We start from the raw sequence: 20,136 nt of genomic DNA on the forward strand, positions 1-20,136 counted from the left end.
TTTAAAATGTTTATATCTTCTTGTTATGCGGTTCCCATTACCTACATGTGGTGACCTTTTTGTCTCTTCTGAGTAATTTCATCTGCTTTGTTGGATTTGAGCACAGCTACTTCTGATGTGGGATACCAATTGGATGGAGAATAATTTTCCATTTTGTCACTTTCATTCTGTGAATGTGTTTGCTGGTTAGGTTTGTTTACTGTAGAAAACATACAGTGGTATCTTGTTTTTCAATCCAACCCTTCAGTCTATGTCTTTTAATTGGAGATCTCATACCATTTCCAGTCTGTGGTATTATATAGAATTATGAATTACTTCCCATCATTTTTTCTAACATTTATTTCAGTACAAATTCTCTTTTGCTTATTGTTTCTTGTAATAAGATTTATTATCTTCTATGCCGTATCAGTTATTTTATCTTCCTCTGTGTACATGGTTCCTTTAAGTATCTTCTACAATGCTGTCTGGGTTTTGGGGCATGAATTCCTTTAGTTTATGTTCATATGGATGGTTTTAATTTCTTCTTCAATTCTGAAGGAGAACTTTGTTGTATACAGTTTGGCAGTTATTTTCCTTCTTGACTTGAAGTACATCATTTCATGTCTTCCTGGCCTTAGTTTATCCTGAGAAATCTGCTCTTATTTTGATGTTTGCATTTATAAGTGACTTGTGGTCATTAGTTTTCTAGTCAATATGAACAAGCAGGGACAAAACAATGAAGGGGTGTCTGAATCCTGGAAAACCTTTCTGAAGAGATAAGCACCTCAAGAATGGGTGTTTGGTATGTTAAAACATCTGCCAGCCATAATGACATCCCCTTAAAAAAATCACAGTGTCCTACCAGACAGCCTGTACCCTCTCTGGTTACTGAAACTATCACAACCCCCATCAAGATCCTCAAAAGGAAAGCTTGCTGAGGGATATTCAAAGGAAAATAAACTCAGTGAGGGTGCAGGAAACTGAGACTAACAGGCGGACACAATTTCCTTATAATCCCCAACTCCATGAACATCACACTGTCCTCTCTTTGAAATGGTCCTTTCAGTTCCTATGCTGTCAGTGAAGTCAAAAGGAGAACCTGGGTGGGACTCCCTGGAAATTTCCCTGATACCCCCTATAAAACTGGAGGGAAAGTGGGGCATGGCATCCTTCTCCTCTCTGATAGGACCTGCTATCTTCTTTGAGAGTACCCCCCTTTCTCTTTTCCTATCCCTTCTAATAAGCTTGTGCCTGTTACTTTAACCAACAGTCAGAAATTTGACTGGCACAACTGCAAGGACTGGGATGTGAAGAGGGGATTTCTACACTGCCTCAGTTTCACTTCAGGCCCAAGTCCTGTGACAGTGTTTCACTCTTACATCTTTTAAAATCTCTTCTTTTTTGTGAATAGTTGTCATTTTAATTATAGTGGATCATGGAGATGTTCTTTACTGGTCATGCCTATGTGGAGTTCTAAATGTCCCCAGTATCTTTCTGTTCATCTTATTCATAAGATTACAGAAATTTTTTGCTATTATTTCACTGAGTAAATTTTCTAAGTCATTAGCATCAATTTCTACTCCTTCCTCAAGAGTTGTATATTTAAAAAAAATTAGTTATAGATGGGCACAACACTTTTATTTATTTATTTTTGTGTGGTGATGAGAATCAAACCCATTGCCTCACACACGCTAGGCAAGTGCTCTATCACTGAGCTACAACTCCAGCCCAAGAGCTCTGAGTCTTAAATTTGATATTTGAATTTTGTCTTGGAGCTCTTGTATATTCTGTTTATAGATTGTTATTTTGTTACTTTGTTACTTTGTTACTGTCTGATTATCCTAGTTTATCTACCTTGTCTTTGAGCCATGAAATCCTTTTGTGACTTGATTTAGTCTGTTGGTGAGACACTTCACTGAATTTTTTTTCCTTTGCAGTACTGGGGATTGAACTCAAAGGCACTGTACCAATGAACTCCCAGTCCCTTTTTAAGATTTTCAGACAAGATTTCACTAAGTTGCCAAGGCTGCCTTGAATTTATGATCCTCATGCCTCAGCTTCCTGTGTTACTGGGTTTACAGGTGTGCACCATACTCAGTTCTTCGCTGAATTTTAAATTTAGATTATTAAGTTGTTTATTCCAAAGATTTGGTTGAGGTTTGTTCCAAAACTCTATCTTTATATTGAAGTGTTCTTTCATATTCTGCATTCACTTTCTTAGTTCATTTATTAGTACTTGAACATTTTTAGTTCAAGGATTCTTAGTTCTTAGTTAATGAACATTTTGAAAATGAGGTATTTGAATTATTTTCCTGTCATTTTCACTGCTTATATATAGCTTGAGTTATTGAGGAGTTATGAATTTGGGGAAGTGGCTTGTTATCTTGTTTTCTCATGTTTCTTGTGTGTTTGTGTTGAAATTTGTGAATATCTTGAGTTGGACCTTTCTTCCACTGTTATAAAAAGCTCTTATTAGTGAGTTTCTTTCTCTTTATGTTACCCCTATGCCAGGGGTATCTCTCAGTATCAAACCACCCACTCTGTTTGTTTAAAGTGCTATGTTCAATTGCCAACACCAATTTGAGAGTACAGAATAACCATCAGTAGCAGCAACAATTTGAAAGCAATACTTATTCTAACACATATAGAAACTTATTGAAAATGCTCTCTACAATTCTGTTTCCCAGAGGTCAGGAAAGGGGAGTAATAATAAAACAGGCTGAAAGATTAAGCAATGAGAAATATAAAATGAACATTCAACTATATGAATCATAAAATATAAATAAATAGCAGAAAGAGTAAATGAAAGAAAAGGGGATGACATAGGAAAGAGATAGAAGAAAAAATGAGAAAAGGAAGAATGCAAAAGGGAAGGGAATTATAAAATGAGAAATAAGAAAAAAGATAGGGAGAATACACTCAATAAATATTAATTTAAAAAGAGAAGAAGGACCCCGTCTGACCAACAAGCCGAGGCCCGTTGCAATCATGGAGCTAGCCGGCAGGCAGCCAGCCAGCCCAACCCCCATGCGGAGGTCAGACGCCATCACTGAGCAACTCCGCCTGGCCCCTGCACCAAGGTTGGGCTCCATCAATGAGCAACCCCACCTGACCACCACGCCGAGGTCAGAGCAAGCCGGCAGATGAGCCAGCCCGCCTGATTGTGGAGCTAGCCAGAGGGTGAGCCAGGCCAACTGACCCCAGACTGAGGTCGGGTGCCATTGCTGAGACTGCCTCCCTGTGCCCCCTACTGCTGAAGGACACTGAAATTGCCTCTCTGCTGACACCCTCGCTGGGGCTCCCCAGCTTCTTTATAGGCTGATGCAGACATTCTGAATTATTCCTGAGGGCATGGCCATCATCATTGGAAGGGCGGCTCCCTTCCTGAGACACCTACAGGAGAATAGAGGACCTTTGACAAGACCCAGGAGTCAAGAGGAGGAGGTATTGAGAGACTCAGAACCAACTCAGAGCCACCGGGTGAATTATCCCACTGGGTGGGCTCCCCGGATGGGGCAGTAGTCCCAAAACATAGGGAACTTCATGAAGTAGAGTGGCCCAGTGAAACTCCCCTGCTGGAGCTGTGAACCCAGTAAACCAGGAGCATTGCAGAGGAGGGCCGCACAGTGAGAGGCTTTGATGCAGAGTGAGGGTCTGAGGCCTGGGCTGTAGCTCTGGTCCCCAGGGAATACAGCAGAGGAGGGCTGCTCAGCAAAGGAGTCCCTCACGGGGCCAGGCTTCCCAGCCCAGGCAGTAGATTGGGAACTTCGCAGAGGAGGGCTGCCTAGCGAGGTGGTAGTCCTGGATCAAAGGGAACTTCTCAGAGGAGAGCTGCCCAACAAAACTTCCCCACCACGTAAGTCTACCACTCCGGTCAAGGCTTTCCCACCAGGACAGTAGCACCGAGACACAGGCCCACATCAGATGTGCCCCAGTCTGCACTCTAGTCTCCATTTGGCTGACCATCAGTCAACAAGTGGAGGCACCTCTGCCCACTAACAGGGAATACACCCCACCTGAAGGCCACCACCCCTAGAGGGGCAGGTACCTTGTGGAGCACTGCATTATCAAGTTCCTCCAAGACTTCGGCCTAATGAAGATTAAGAGGTGAGTTATTGGAAATCTACAGAGACAATATTAGTCAATAGAGGAAATCTGTAATATCCCAGAGTATCACTACTAGAGAGGTAGATACCTGAGGAATATGAGAAAACAAGGGAAGAAAATGTCCCAAACAAACCTAGATGCTACATCAATAAGATCCAATTACGTCATGGCAGAAGAAATGTCAGAGTTCAGAATGTACATAATTAAAATGATCAGAGAGGTAAACAATGAGTTGAAAGAGCAAATGCAGGCTTTGATTGATCATACCACTCAACAGCAAAAAGAGCAAATGCAAAAGCAAAAGATCATTTCAGTAAAGAGATAAAGACACTAAAAAAAACCAAACAGAAATCCTTGAAATGAAGGAAACAACAAATAAAATTAAAAACTCCATAGAAAACATAACCAATAGGATAGAACACTGGAAGACAGAACCTCAGACATTGAAGACAAAATATTTAATCTTGAAAACAAAGTTGACCGAACAGAGAAGATGGTAAAAAATCATGAACAGAATCTACAAGAATTATGGGACATCATGAAAAGGCCAAATTTAAGAATTATCGGGATTGAGGAAGGCTTAGAGAAACAAACCAAAGGAATGAAAGATCTATTCAAAGAAATAATACCAAAAATTTTCCCAAATCAGAAGAATGAAATGGAAAATCAAGTACAAGAGGCTTATACAACTCCAAATATACAAAATTACAATAGATCCACACTAAGGCACACTATAATGAAAATACCTAACATACGAAATAAAGACAGAATTATAAAGACTGCGAGAGAAAATAATCAAATTACATTCAGGGGAAACCAATATGGATATCAGCAGGTTTTTCAACCAAGACCCTCAAAGCTAGAAGGGCCTGGAACAACATTTTTCAAGCTCTGAAAGAAAATGGATGCCAATTAAGAATCTTATACCCAGCAAAACTTACCTTCAGATTTGATGATGAAATAAAATACTTCCATGATAAACAAAAGCTAAAAGAATTTACAGAAAGAAAGCCAGCAATACAGAACATTCTCAGCAAAATATTCCATGAGGAAGAGATGAAAAACTACGATGTAAATCAGCAAAGGGAGGAAGTACCCTAAGGAACAGGAGAAACCAAGTCGTGTCAAAAAAAAAAAAAAAAAAAAAAAAAAAGCCAAAAGACCAGGAATACAAATCATATCTCAAAAATAAGCCTGCATGTTAATGGCCTGAACTCATCAATCAAAAAGACATAGACTGGCATATTGGATTAAAAAGAAAGATCCAACAATATGCTGCCTGCAAGAGAATCATCTCATAAAAAGAGATACCCATACACTAAAGGTGAGAGGATGGGAAAAAACATACCATGCACATGGACTCAGCAAAAAAGCTGGAGTATCCATCCTCATATCAGATAATGGGGACTTCAAGCCAAAGTTAGTCAGAAGGGATAGAGAAGGACATTACATACTGCTTAAGGGAAGCACAAATCAGCAAGACATAACAATCAAATATCTATGACCCAAACTGTGGCTCATCCATTTACGTCTAACAAATCCTTCTTGATTGGACCACAGCACAATAATACTAGGTGATATTAACACACCTCTTTCTCCACTTGACAGATCTTCCAAACAAAAATTCAACAAAGAAACCATAGATCTCAATAACACAATCAATAATTTAGACTTAACCAACATATATAGAATATACCATCCAATAAAGAGCGAATACACTTTCTTCTCAGCAGCACATGGATCCTTCTCTAAAATAGGCCATATTTTATGCTAAAAAGCCACTGCTAGCAAATACAGGAAGATAGAGATACTACCTTGTATTCTATCAGATCATAATAGATTGAAATTACAAATAAATGATAGAATAAAAAACAGAAACTACTCCAACACCTAAAGATTAAATAATAAGCTATTGTATGATGAATGGAAAACAGAAGATATCAGGTGGGAAATTAAATATTCTTAGAGGTAAATGAGAACAAAGATACATCATATCAAAATCTCTGGGACACTGTGAAAGCAGTACATAGAGGAAAATTTATTTCATGGAGCGCATTCTATAAAAGAAGAAAGAGTCAACAAATAAATGACCTAACACTACAGCTCAAAGCCCTTGAAAAAGAAAAAGAGAGCAACACCAAAAATAGTAGAAGAAAGGAAATAGTTAAAATCAGACCTCAAATCAATGAAATTGAAATAAAAGAAACAATAGAAAAAATCTACAAAATAAATAGTTGGTTGTATGAAAAAATAAACAAAATTGATAAAGCCTTAGCCACACTAACAAAGAGAAGAAAAGAGAAAACTCAAATTAATAAAATTCGGAATGAACAAGGAAATATCACAACAGACACGAGTGAAATACAAAACAAAATTAGAAGCTATTTTGAAAATCTATACTCCAACAAAACAGAAAACCTCGAAGACATCAAGAAGTTTCTAGAGACACATGAATTACCTAAACTGAACGAGGAGGACATACACAACTTAAATAAATCAATTTCAAGCAATGAAATAGAAGAAGTCATCAAAAGCCTACCAACAAAGAAAAATCTGGGACCAGATGGGTTCTCAGCTGAGTTCTACAAACCTTTAAAGAAGAGCTCATTCCAATACTCCTCAAAGTATGTCATGAAATAGAAGTGGAGGGAACCCTCCCAAACACTTTCTATGAATCCAATATCATCCTGACACCTAACTAGACAGAGACACATGGAGGAAAGAAAATTTCAGACCAATATCCTTAATGAACAATGATGCAAAAATTCTCAACAAAATCTTAGCAAATCACATATAAAATTATATTAAAAAGACAGTGTATCACGATCAAGTGGGTTTTATCCTGGGGATGCAAGGTTGGTTCAATCCTCAAAAATCAATAAATGTAATTCACCATATCAAAATATTTAAGTCAAGAATCACATGATTATTGTGATTGATGCAGAAAAAGCATTTGATAAAATACAGCATCCCTTCATGCTCCAAACAGTGGAAAAAAATAGGGAGAGTGGGAACATTCCTTAACATTGCAAAGGCCATCTATGTTAAGCCCATGGCCAATATCATTCTAAATGGTGAAAAACTGAAAACATTCCCCCTAAAAACTGGAACAAGGCAGGGATGCCCTCTTTCACCACTTCTATTCAGCATCGTACTTGAAACTCTATCCAGAGCAGTTAGACAAACCAAAGAAGTTAAAGGGATACGAATTGGAAAAGAAGAACTCAAACTATCCTGTTCGCTGATGACATGATTATATATTTAGAGGAACCAGAAAATTCTACCAGAAAACTTTTAGAACTCATAAGTGAATTCAGTAAACTAGCAGGATATAAGATCAATGCTCATAAATCTAATGCATTTTTATACATAAGTGATGAATCTTCAGATAGAGAAGTTAGGAAAATTACCCCATTCACAATAGCTTCAAAAAAAATAAAATCCTTGGGAATCAATCTAACAAAAGAGACGAAAGACCTCTACAATGAGAGCTACAGAACACTAAAGAAATTAAAGAAAACCTTAAAAGATGGAAAGACCTCCCATGTTCTTGGATAGGCAGAATTAATATTGTCAAAATGGCCATACTCCCAAAAGTGCTATACAGATTCAATGCAATTCCAATTAAAATCCCAAGGACATACCATACAGAAATAGAGAAGGCAATCATGAAATTCATCTGGAAGAATAAGAAACCCAAAATAACTAAAGCAATCCTTAGCAGGAAGAGTGAAGCAGGGGGTATCGCAATACCAGAACTTCAACTGTACTACAAACCAATAGTAACAAAAATGGCATGGTATTGGCACCAAAATAGACAGGTAGATCAATGGTACAGAATAGAGGACACAGACACAAACCTAAATAAATACAATTTTCTCATACCAGACAAAGGTGCCAAAAATATGCAATGGAGAAAAGATAGCCTCTTCAACAAATTGTGCTGGTAAAACTGGAAAACCATATGCAACAGAATGAAACTAATCCCCTATCTCTCACCCTGCACAAAAGTCAACTCACAATGGATCAAAGACCTTGAAATCAGACCAGAGACCCTGCATCTTATAGAGGAAAAAGTAGGTCCAAATCTCCAACATTTCAGCATAGGATCAGACCTGCTTAACAGGACTCCCATAGCACAAGAAATAAAAGCAAGAATCAATATATGGGATAGATACAAACTAAAAAGCTTTCTCTCAGCAAAGGAAACTATCAGCAATGTGAAGAGAAAGCCTACAGAGTGGGATAGAACCTTTGCCACTCATACGTCAGATAGAGCACTAATTTCCAGAATATATAAAGAATTCAAAAACTCTACCCCAGGAATACAAATAATGCAATCAACAAATGGGCTAAGGAAATGAACAGACACTTCACAGACGAAGATCTATGAGCAATGAACAGATATATGAAAAAATGTTCAACATCTCTAGTTATAAGATAAATGCAAATCAAAAGTACCCTAAGATTCCATCTCACCCCAATTAGAATGGCAATTATCAAGAATAAAAGCAACAATAGGTGTTGGTGAGTATGTGGGGAAAAAGGTACACTCATACTTTGCTGGATGCACTGCAAATTAGTGCAGCTACTCTGGAAAGCAGTATGGAGATTCCTTAGAAAACTTAAAATGGAACCACCATTTGACCCAGCTATCCCACTCCTCGGCCTATACCCAAAGGACTTAAAATCAGCATACTACAGAGATACAGCCACATCAATGTTCATAGCTGTTCAATTCACAATAGCCAGATTGTGGAACCATCTTAGATGCCCTTCAATAGATGAATCGATAAAGAAACTGTGATATATATATTTATATATATATATATATATATAATGGAATATTACTCAGTCATAAAGAATAATAAAATTATGGCATTTGCAGGCAAATGGATGCAATTGGAGAATATCTTGCTAAGTGAGATAAGCCAATCTCAAAAAACCAAAGAACAAATGATCTCACTGATAATCGGATGATGACACATAATTGGGAGTTGTAGGGTGGCAAGAATGGCGGAAGGAGGGACTGTATAGTGGGAAAAGAGGGGTTGGAGAGGTGGGGGGAAGGAAAAAAATAACAGAATGTATCAAAAACTATTACCCTATGTAAATGTATGATTACACAAATGGTGTGCCTCTGCTTCATGTACAAACAGAAACAAGATGTATGTCTTTTGTTTACAATAAAAACAGATTTACAAAAAGAAGGAAAAGAAAAAATACAAAAAATTATAAATGCATGTAATAACATAATGGGGGCTAACAAAACAGACATAGAAGACAATACCAGTGAAATAAGAAAACTCACATTAAAAATACTGAAATTATTCCTTTGCTGGGATTTTTCAGGTCAAGAGAGTACTTTCATGTACTTTCAGATTTGGAATGTTCTAGGTATTGGTGGTGTGGAAATGTCAAGTCTTGACTTTGTTTTGTCTGAACTTCTTTGTGCTGGTAGCATGTAATCGACAACTGACACTGTGCTGGGCAGCAGTACTCTACATTTACTTTTTCCCAGCATCAGTATCCTGCTTCTAAAAAAGTGGGTGGAACTCAAGCCCCACGACCTATCTTTACAGTCTTCCCCCACCGAACTACCATGTACATTTATGCAGTTTTGTTAGCGTGGTGTCAACCCAGGGGCCAGCTTATTATCTGGTGGCAGACAGAGGGCATCCACCAAATTTCTTCATGCCAGCTCTCAGGCATAGGTGGTTGCTTCCTGTATGTGGGGAGAAAAGCACTGGGCTTCAGAGGCTATTAACAGAATTCTCACCTGCCATTCTCCATGACTGTTATGGTGGTGCTGTGAGCTCTGCTATGGGTTCAGGCACCAAAGAGCCTCCTGCTTGTGCAGACATGATTGTGCTTGTGTGTTCGTGTCTCAGCAGGAGGAACCTGTCCCAAGGTGGGTGACTGGTGTATGTGTGCACTCCTGGAGAGATCCTGGTGTACAGGGAAAGACATCCTATGTTCAGGCACTGGAATGTGTGGGCAGTACCCTACACGAAACTCCCTAGTCAGCAGTAGATCTTGGCGACCTTCAGCTTGTATGATCTTCCTGGATATGTTATATAAATGGTTTGCTTCAAAGGCATTCTCCATGTCTATAATTTGTTGTTATCTACAGTGGAGATAAAGATGCATGATTTTGTCCTCCCCAAAGCTACAAACTTAGGTGCAACTTTCACAACATAACTTCCTGCTCCAGCATGCTCTACTGACTAGTGAAAAGAATGGAGTAATTTTCACTGGTAAACCCCAATGCAGTTTCTGTATAGCTAAGTTCAGTATGATTTTTCTCCTATGGCACTATTTTTTAAGAAATTTTTCTAACTTTGTCTCTCTCTTTTTTTTTCAATCTATTGATGTCACCCTCCACTTCCTGCTCTGGACCACTAGCATGGGGCCAGGTTTGGAACTGATGTACTCTTTTTCACACTCTCTCTTCCAGTAACCAGAACATCTGAGTCTATTCGAGTCTGTGTCAACCTAATATTGAGTACCATTATATTCCCTTTATCATCTACCTTACTGCCTATCTGTTTTTCATATTTTTATTCTGAACTATGAAACATGTTGCCTGATTCTACTCTGCCAGCTAGATCTCATTATTTGGCTTATTTTTACCATTGTTACTCTTGGTTTTGAGTCATAGGCAAAAACTTACTGCCCAGATAAATCTTCTGAAGTATTTCCTCTGTTTTCTTTTAGTAGTTTTACATGTTCAGAATTGCAAGTTCAAAGCCAGTCTCAGCAATTTAGTGAGAATCTAAGCAACTTAGTGAGACCCTGTCAATAAATAAAATATAAAAAAGGACTGGGGATGTGGTTCAGAGGATGAGTGCCCCTGGGTTAAATGACTGATACCAAAAAAGTCCAATTATACATAAATAGATGCAGATATTTTTTAAACAATTAAAAATCTTAAAAAGAAAGAAAAGTGAGAAAATCAGTAATCTTGGAAAAACATAAGGGAAGTTAGTCATCATTCAATAAGAAAAATGGTTGACATGAAGCTCACTGACTACACATGGTGTACCTGATGAAATCATTGGGACAAATACTGACATTTAAAACTTCTTTTCAGTAACCCTTATTTTACTGTGCTATAGAAAAAAATACAACTAGAATACCAAAGTTATTAGAACATTTCTGGGGATACAGAGAAAGAGCTGATGTCACATGTTTCCTGAGAAACTGGTGTATCTCCTGTAAACACTTTTCAGATTTCATTACAAGTTCCTAAGAAGAATGGAGGGAACGTAGCAAACCTATTTTTCTCTCTATAAACTTCCACATGACTATAGCCACATGTCATACAGAATGACAATTCCTACTTCCAACCTTCCCAACCCCCATTACTATGCACAAACCAAGAATTACAACTCAGCCCCATTGGCATCACAGAGCCAAGGGTATTTCTGCAACAAAGAACCCTACTGAGAATACACACACCAGTCTTAAGGGATGTCATCAGACTATAAATAGCAATTATTTCTCCCTCTCATGGAGTTTTAAAGTGTTTGCTGGTCCAAAAAGACTGAAAACTTAGGGTACAAATTAAAAGGGATACAAGGTGTGGGGCATGCCATTTTGCCACCAATTAGGTGTGAAAACCCTAGGCCACAGAGCTGGAGGAAGAACTAGGTAGTAGTTAGGAGAAAGGGAAAAATATTCAGTGCAGCTGGCTGAGGCAAAATTGTTTGGGTGCTGCCTACACAGCCTTCATACAGGTTATACAAGCAGTAGCCATGGATTTCCATCCTGGTTGTAACACACCTATGGTGGGAAAAGTACTTACATCCCTTGGGACTTTATTTTAGCACTTGTGGTATTTCCACTAAGAGCTTTGGAAAATGAACAAGATAACATAGGAACGAGATAACATCAGATCTTAAGTGATCTGATGACATCGCTTAAGAACGGTGTGTGTGTGTCACTGAATCATGTTTATTACTTGTATTTTGTTTTCATTTTCAATTTTCAAATTGTTGATGGCGGGTCCTGGGTCTGGTTGCCAGGGTGACCGACACCCGTTGCACTGGCAGCAGGAGCTGTCCTCTAGTGGGACCACTGGGCGGCAGACCCGGCAAAGCGGTGCAGGGTGGTGCAGGGCAGTGCCAGGCGGCAGAGCCAGGGGGCGCTCTGAGCAGACTACAGGGCGGGTCACGTGCCAGGCACCCGGAAGCCAGCGCGAGTGGGAAGCACTGGCACTGCTGGAGGCAATCAGAGCAGCTCTTGGTGAAAGAAGGCCACTCCTAGCGCTCGAGGCCCGCTCCTGGCCTCCAGTTCAGCAGCACGAGCCAGTCACTGTTGGCTGGGATACTGCCCCGCCATCTGATGGACCCCTCCGTCAAGGGGGTTCATCGGCCCAGCAAGGTGGAGAGCCTGCCGCCGTCAAAAGTAGGGATGAATGCAGAAGGTAGTGCACAAAATGTCTCCGGGATTAAAGCTCCCGAAGGGAAGAGACCTCGTTTTCACGTGTCGCTGGTTGGTTTAACTCAAAAATTTGTGGATCTCATCACATCCACTCCTGGGGGCGTTCTTGACTTAAACAAGGCCGCAGCGAAACTGGGAGTACCGAAACGAAGGCTCTATGACATTACCAGTGTCTTAAATGGAATTGACTTCGTGGAAAAGAAATCCAAGAACCATGTTCAATGGATAGGGTCTGACCTTAACAATTCTGAAGCCTCAGCCCAACGAAAGAAGCTGCAAGAGGAACTGTCAGACTTGTCAGCAATGGAAGATGCTTTGGATGAGTTGATTAAGGATTGCTCTCAACAGCTGTACGAGTTAACGGATGACAAAACAAATGAAAGCTTGGCATATGTGACGTGTCAAGATGTCCATAGCATCCAAGACTTTCGTGAACAGATTGTTATTGCCATTAAAGCTCCAGAGGAAACCACATTGGATGTTGCGGCACCCAGAGAAGACTATCTTGAGGTACACGTACGGAGCACCAAAGGACCCATCGATGTGTATTTGTGCGAAATGGAGCAGAACCATTCAAATGAGGAAGCGTCTGATGGAGTAGGGACATCTTCATCTGAAAGCAAACATCCGGACTGCCCTGAGGAAGGAGAAAATTCTCCTCAGCAAAGTGAAGATTCGCCGGAAGAAAACAACATTTGATAGCATTTCAGGATGGATGGATTGAATGTTTTTTGCAACATCCTATGTGGATGAGTGGTGCATCAATTTGACTCTCAGAGCAATAAATTATCCAAGAAGTACTCTCACTTTCAGCAGCATTAAGGATAATAGTGTATGAGTGATTCCCTACTCAGATTACTGGATGATTATGGTTTCTGCATTCAAAAACCCATGTTTTTATAATGATTCACTATTTGTGGGGAGAGAACACTCTCTCCCCCCTCTCCTTTTATTGTTTAATTTTAGTTATATTTAATATCAGGATTCAATTTGACATAAAGTCATGGAATATAATTTGCTCTAATTCAGTCCCCAGTATTTCTTCATTCCCCTCTTCTTCTCCCTCCCTTCTGTTCCCTTCCATCTACTCTACTTATCTTTCTGCTATTTATTTTTACTCTTTATTTTTTAGTTAGTGTCATGAGGATACATGTGATGGTGAGGTTCACTGTAGTATATTCATGCACGTATATAGGAAAGTTAGGTTAGATTCACTCCACTCTTCTTCCATCATCCTGTCCCGCCTCCCTCTCCCTCAATCCCTTGACCTGGTTCAGAGACCTTTCTTCTATTTTGCTGGAACCCCACACTTCACTGTCTCTCTCTTTTTCCTCCCACTTGTTTTGGACTAGTTTCTGCACATCAGAGAAAACTTTCAATGTTTGACTTTCTGAGTCTGGCTTATTTTACTGGGCATGAGATTCTCCATTTCCATCCATTCACAAGCAAATGCCTTAATTTCATTCTTCTTTATGGCCGAGGAATATTCCATTGTGTACATATGCCACATTTTCTTTATTCATCTGTTGAAGGGCATGTATTTACAAAAGCTTGGCTATCGTAAATCATGCTGCTATAAGAATTGATGTTTTCTGCCTTCACTTAAGTACTATGTCATATATCACAAAATAATTCCCTTACACTGGTTCATGTTTGCAGTTAAGTTGTACATTTTGCATGTTTATATGTAGACCTAAATGTGATGTTTCTGTATATATCTGTATAATATTTAGATAACTTAAGAAATATGTGTAAATTACCTTTTTCACACTTGTACAAGCAAAATAATGTATATATGGAAGGTGACACACAAATGCTCAGATTTCCTTGAGTGAGGGTTACAGGAGAGGTTTTCCACACTTGTGCATGTAGCAATATTATAAACGTCCCATACATTTACATTCATGGATTTAATTAAAGCATTTTAATGTGGTTCCCTGTGCTTTAATTGGAGTTGGATACTTCTTGATGCCAGGCTACCTACAGAGCTACTGTGTCCTAGCATATTGGTGGCATACCCCAAGGCTTTAGGGGAAAGTATAGAAATGCAATCAGGTAAGATCTTCATTAACTGAGCCAAATATTCAGTCATGATGAAACTGGAAACTATGTTAAGCTTTTGTGATGTATGTCTGTATGCAAGCCTGCTCCTCAGTCAGAGAGGTTTTACTAACTATGAGTTGTACTCTGACCTGTCTCCAGGTCTGTTCCCACATTTCCAAGACCTAGCTATTTCTACCTAAGTTGAGAAGTCATACTCTCTCCCTTGGTTTACTTGGTAATTTACCATTAGATTGTGATTCTGTGAGGGACTTGCATATAAATGAAATCACATAGTATGTAAATTGAGTAAAACTTCTTCCAATAGATATAAGGCATTTGACATTAAGCCTTTTCTTGTATATATCAGTAAGTTCTTATTTATGGCTCAGTAGTATCTAAATGTATTGGTATAGCAACCACAGTTCTTTCATTCATTTTCCCATTGAAGGGCATTTGAGTTCATTTCAAACCTCAGTAATTATGAATAAATTCATCATGAACACACATCAAGAGGATTGGAGTGAGCATAAACATTTTGTATGTTTGTGGTGCTAGGGATCAAAACCAGGTTCTGACCATGGTAATCATGTACTCTACCGTTGAGCTATGCCCCAGAACCTTAGCATAACTTTTTATTCACACAATTATCTGATGGTGGGATTTCTGGGTCACATAACAAGTGTATATTTTATTTTATAAGAAACTGTCAAGCTCTTTTCCAAAGTTACTATCATTGTTCCATCCCCTGTGAAAGCAATGTATGATAATTCCAGTGGCACAACATTCTAGAGAGCTCTCAGCAAAGTCAGATTTTGTGGGTCTCATGTGTTTGGGGAAGTTCAATCTAGCAGGGAAATTTTCTACATTTTAGAATAATATTGTGTTTGTGTAGGTAGGATGAGAATGAAAATAAGAAGCAACTCTTTCATGGCCATTAATTTAACATAAAATAATTTAGGAGGTTTAGCGTGTTCTCTTCAGTGCTTAGGTGTTCAGGTACAATCACTATTATATGGTGTTTTGTTAGTAGTAAGAGTATGAGTATAGGCATATAAAGTACATACAATGATACTTGCCTCCTCCACAGCACTAAGTCTATGCATTACTTTGCTGAGGCGGCCATAAAAGAGTAGCAAGACTGGGTAACTCAAACATCAGAAATTCATTTTCTCACAGTTCTGAGGCTTGAAGCCCAAGGCCGAGGTGTCTCTGATATTGGATTTCTCTAAGGCCTGCCTTCTTGGCTTGTAGATTGGGATATTCTTCCTGAGCCTTCCCATAGCTGTCCCTATATTTCTGTCTGTGACTGAAATCCCTCTCATAAGAACACCAGTTATAGTGAGTTATGGACCATTCTATTGCCCTAATTTGATTTAATTACCTCCTTAATGACCTTATCACAGACACAGTGACATTTTGTGATGCTAGTGGTTAGGACATCAATATATGAATGGTGAACAGAAACAACTCAGCTGATAAGAGTCTGATTAGTAATTGTACATTAACACTATCTTTTTTGATTGTTAATAAAATTAATTGCATTCATGCAATTTCTCTTTAAGATAAGAGATAGTCAAGGAAGCTCAGCAGTTACACGTCTCACTGAGTTTTGCCAGGAATGAAAGTATTTATCAAATGAAAAAAATACCACGTGTTTGAGCTGCAGCTGAGATGCTAAGTCAAATAATTTGTCATCATTAATTAATTTGTTATATTGAAGCTATAAATAGTCAGTATCGGTATGAAAATAATAAAGGGTAATGGGGTCTTCTGAATCTGCATACATGATTTAAATCATACTGAATCTGGAATCCAGTTCAGAAAACCACAAAACTTGCTGCTAAATGCTACTGCCCCCCACAGTCCTAAGGCAGGTGATTACTAGGGGAGTCCCAAGGCTACTGCAAATAGTCACACATTCAGACCTTCCCAAACCCAACATCTGCAACCATTAGAAAAAAAATTGACATCTACTTCTTAAATCTCAGGCGAGGGCATGTCATGAACAATATGAGAGAGTTTGTGCAGTAACACTGCTTGCAAAGGATCATGAGACGTGAGACATTAGTTATCAAATTTAGCAGTAGCTGTACAATGAGGAGCAGGAAGAGGATAATTAGGAAGGCCCCTGCAAAGGACTGTGCTGAGGGTTAATGAGAACACGGAAGGCTCGTGGGGCCTCAGAGTTCCCCTCTATCAACTAGTGACAAGAGTAGAATTTACAATCTTGGATTTGGTGAGAAAAGCATGATTCTCCTAAAGTGGTCATCCAGTGTCTACCATAGAATCATGGTGAATAAAATGCAGATTGTGTTATGATGGCTAGTTGTATCAGTTAGGGTTATCTAGAGAAGAAGAACCTACAGTATATACATAGTATAGATGGACATGTATAAGGGGGCAGGTTCTGTCAATGGTCTCATGTACACCTGGGCACTGAGAAGTCCCACAGTCTGCTGACTACAGGTACAACATATTCATTTAAAGGTGTGATATTACTAAGATTGCACTTCAGTCATGTTCATTAGGTTTCTGGAAATAGTCAGAAAAAAATCCTCTAATATGAATAGACTAATAGAATTATTCAGAGCATTGCAGCGCAAAACATTTATATGATTGATAGTGCTTCATGAAATTCAGAAGCCCTTGTGAAAAATGGCCATACATTTGGAAAATACATTCATAAAAAATATTTAAGAAAATTACAAAGAACCTAATACTTCATAGTGTTTTTGAACAGTAAATCTTTTTTTTTTTTAAATCAAATTTAAGGTTTATTTACTATGGTACTTCTCAGTGTCTTCAATATGTAAGCATGCATCAAATACATGGAGGATGTATTACATATTTCTCAAACTAATTTGACAATGAGAGTCTTTTTATATAACCCAACTATTAACATCTCAGAAAAAAATATTTTAGGAAATCCCAGTTTTGGAAATGCTGGATCCTGATTTTTAAGGTGACTTTTAATGCCATTGAACTGTAAATCTTTTTTTATTTAGCTTTTAATATATAGACTGCCATTTGATTCATTGTACACAAATGGGGTTCATCATTTCGTTTCTATGGTTGTACACAATGTAGATTCACACCATTCATGTAATCATACATGTACATTGGGTAATGATGTCTGTCTCATTCCACCATTTTTCATACCCCCTCCTTCTCATTTTCTTCTATATATTCTAACATTCCCCCATTATTCTCTCCTTCCCCACCACCCACCCCCATTATGTATCATTCTCCACTTATCAGGGAAAACATTGAGCTTTTGGTTTTTTTGGGCTTGGCAAATTTCAGTTAGCATGATATTCACCAATTCCATTCATTTATTTGCAAATGCCATAATATTATTCTTCTTTATGGCTGAATAGTATTCCATTGTGTATATATATCACAGTTGCTTTATCCATTCATCTGTTGAAGGGCATCTAGGTTGGTTCCACAATCTAGCTATTGTGAACTGAGCTGCTATAAACATTGATGTGGGTGTGGTACTGTAATTTGCTGATTTTAGGTCCTTTGGGTATAAACTGAGGAGTGGGACAACTGGGTCAAAAGGTGGTCCACTCCAAGTTTTCTTAGGATTCTGCATACTGCTTTCTAGAGTGACTGCACCAATTTGCAACTCCACCAGCAATGTAAAAGTGTGCCTTTTTCCACACATCCACGCCAACATCTATTATAGTTCGTGTTCTTGATAATAGCCATTCTAATTGGAGTAAGATGGCATCTTAGAGTTGTTTTAATTTCCATTTCTCTAATTACTAGAGATATTGAAATATACTTTTTCATATATTCATTAATTGCCTGTTTGTTTTCTTCTGTAAAGTGTCTGTCCAGTTCCTTGGCCTATTTATTGATTGGGTTATTTGTATTTTTAGTGTAAAGTTTTGTAAGTTCTCTATAAATTTTGGAGAAAAGTGCTCCATCTGAAGTGCATGTGGAAAAGATTTTTCTCCCACTCTGTAGGCTCTCTCTTCACATTCTTCAATGTATCCTTTGCTGAGAAAAATATTTTTAGTTTGATTCCATCTCATTTATTGATTCTTGCTTTGATTTCTTGTGCTTTGGGAATCTTGTTGAGGAAGTCTGATCCTAAGCCAGCATGATGAAAATTTGGTCCTACTTTGTCTTCTATTAGGTGCAGGGTCTCTGGTCTAATTCATATGTCTTTGATCCATTTTGAGTTGAGTTTTGTGCAGGGTGGGAGATAGAGGTTTAATTTCATTTTACTGCATATGGATTTCCAGTTTCGCCAGCACCATTTTTTTAAACAGGCTATCTTTTCTCCATTGTATATTTTTGGCTCCTTTGTCTAGTATGAGGTGACTGTATTTATATGGTTTTGTCTCTGTGTCTTCTAATCTGTACTATTAGTCTGCCTGTCTATTTTGGTGCCAATACCATGTTATTTTTGTTACTATTGCTCTGTAGTATAGTTTAATGTCTGGTATGGTGATACCTCCTGTTTCACTTTTTCTATTCAGGATCGTTTTGGCTATTCAAGGTCTCTTGTTCTTCCAGATGAAGTTCATGATTGTTTATCCCTTTCTATGAGGGTTGTCATTGGGATTTTAATTGGAATTACATTGAATCTGTATAGCGCCTTTGCTGGAATGGCCATTTTGACAATGTTAATTCTGCCTATCCAAGAACATGGGAGATTCAAAGCTTTTCTTAAATTTCTTTCTTTAATGTTCTGTAGTTTTCATTGTAGAGGTCTCTCACCTCTTTCGTTAGATTAATTCCCAAGTATTTTATTGTTTTGAGTCTACCATGAATGGAGTGATTTTCCTAATTTCTCTTTCAGAGGATTCATCACTTATGAATAGAAATGCATTAGATTTTCACATATTGATTTTATGTCCTGCTAATTTGCTTAATTCATTTATTAGTTCTGGAGGTTTTGTACTGGAGTTTTTGGATCTTCTGAATACAGGATCATGTCATCAGCAAATAGTGACAGCTTTAGTTCTTCTTTTCCTATTTGTATCCCTTTAATTTCTTTGGTCTGTCTAATTGCTCTGGCAAGTGTTTCAAGGATGATGTTGAATAGAAGTGGTGAAAGAGGCCATCCCTGTTCCAGTTTTTAGAGGGAATGCTTTCAGTTTTTCTCCATTTAGAATGATGTTGACTGTGGGCTTAGCATAGATAGCCTTTATAATGTTGAGGTATGTTCCTACTATTCCTATTTTTTTCTAGTGTTTTGAGCATGAAGGGGTGCTGTATTTTATAAAATGCTTTCTCAGCATTAATTGAAATAATCATGTGATTCTTAACTTTAAGCCTATTGATGTGGTGAATTACATTTATTGATTTATGGATGTTGAACCAACCTTGCATCCCTGGGATAAACCCCACTTGATCATGGTGCACTATCTTTTTAATATATTTTTGTATGTGATTTTCCAGTATTATGTTAAGGCTTTTTACATCTATGTTCATCAGGGATATTGGTCTAAAGTTTTCTTTCTTTGATGTGTCTTTTCCTGGTTTTGGGATCAGAGTAATACTAGCCTCTTAGGATGAGTTTGGAAGGGTTCCCTCCTTTTCTAT

General features: G+C 38.3%; 1 protein-coding gene across 1 annotated transcript; it reads left to right on the plus strand.

Moving 5' to 3' along the window:
* The first annotated feature begins 12,118 nt into the window (after positions 1-12,118).
* Positions 12,119-13,520, plus strand: LOC306652890 (transcription factor E2F6-like). The gene has a single exon (XM_079125525.1). The coding sequence runs from the start codon at positions 12,433-12,435 to the stop codon at positions 13,228-13,230; it is 798 nt and encodes a 265-aa protein (XP_078981651.1). The 5' UTR covers positions 12,119-12,432; the 3' UTR covers positions 13,231-13,520.
* Positions 13,521-20,136: the final 6,616 nt, after the last annotated feature.

Source organism: Sciurus vulgaris (assembly GCF_902686455.1).
Source record: "Sciurus vulgaris genome assembly, contig: HiC_scaffold_642_arrow_ctg1, whole genome shotgun sequence".
NCBI lineage: Eukaryota > Metazoa > Chordata > Mammalia > Rodentia > Sciuridae > Sciurus > Sciurus vulgaris.

Bases quoted from the DNA above. Each gene is read 5' to 3' on its own strand.
- LOC306652890 (XM_079125525.1), top strand. From the start codon at position 12,433: ATGGACCCCTCCGTCAAGGGGGTTCATCGGCCCAGCAAGGTGGAGAGC.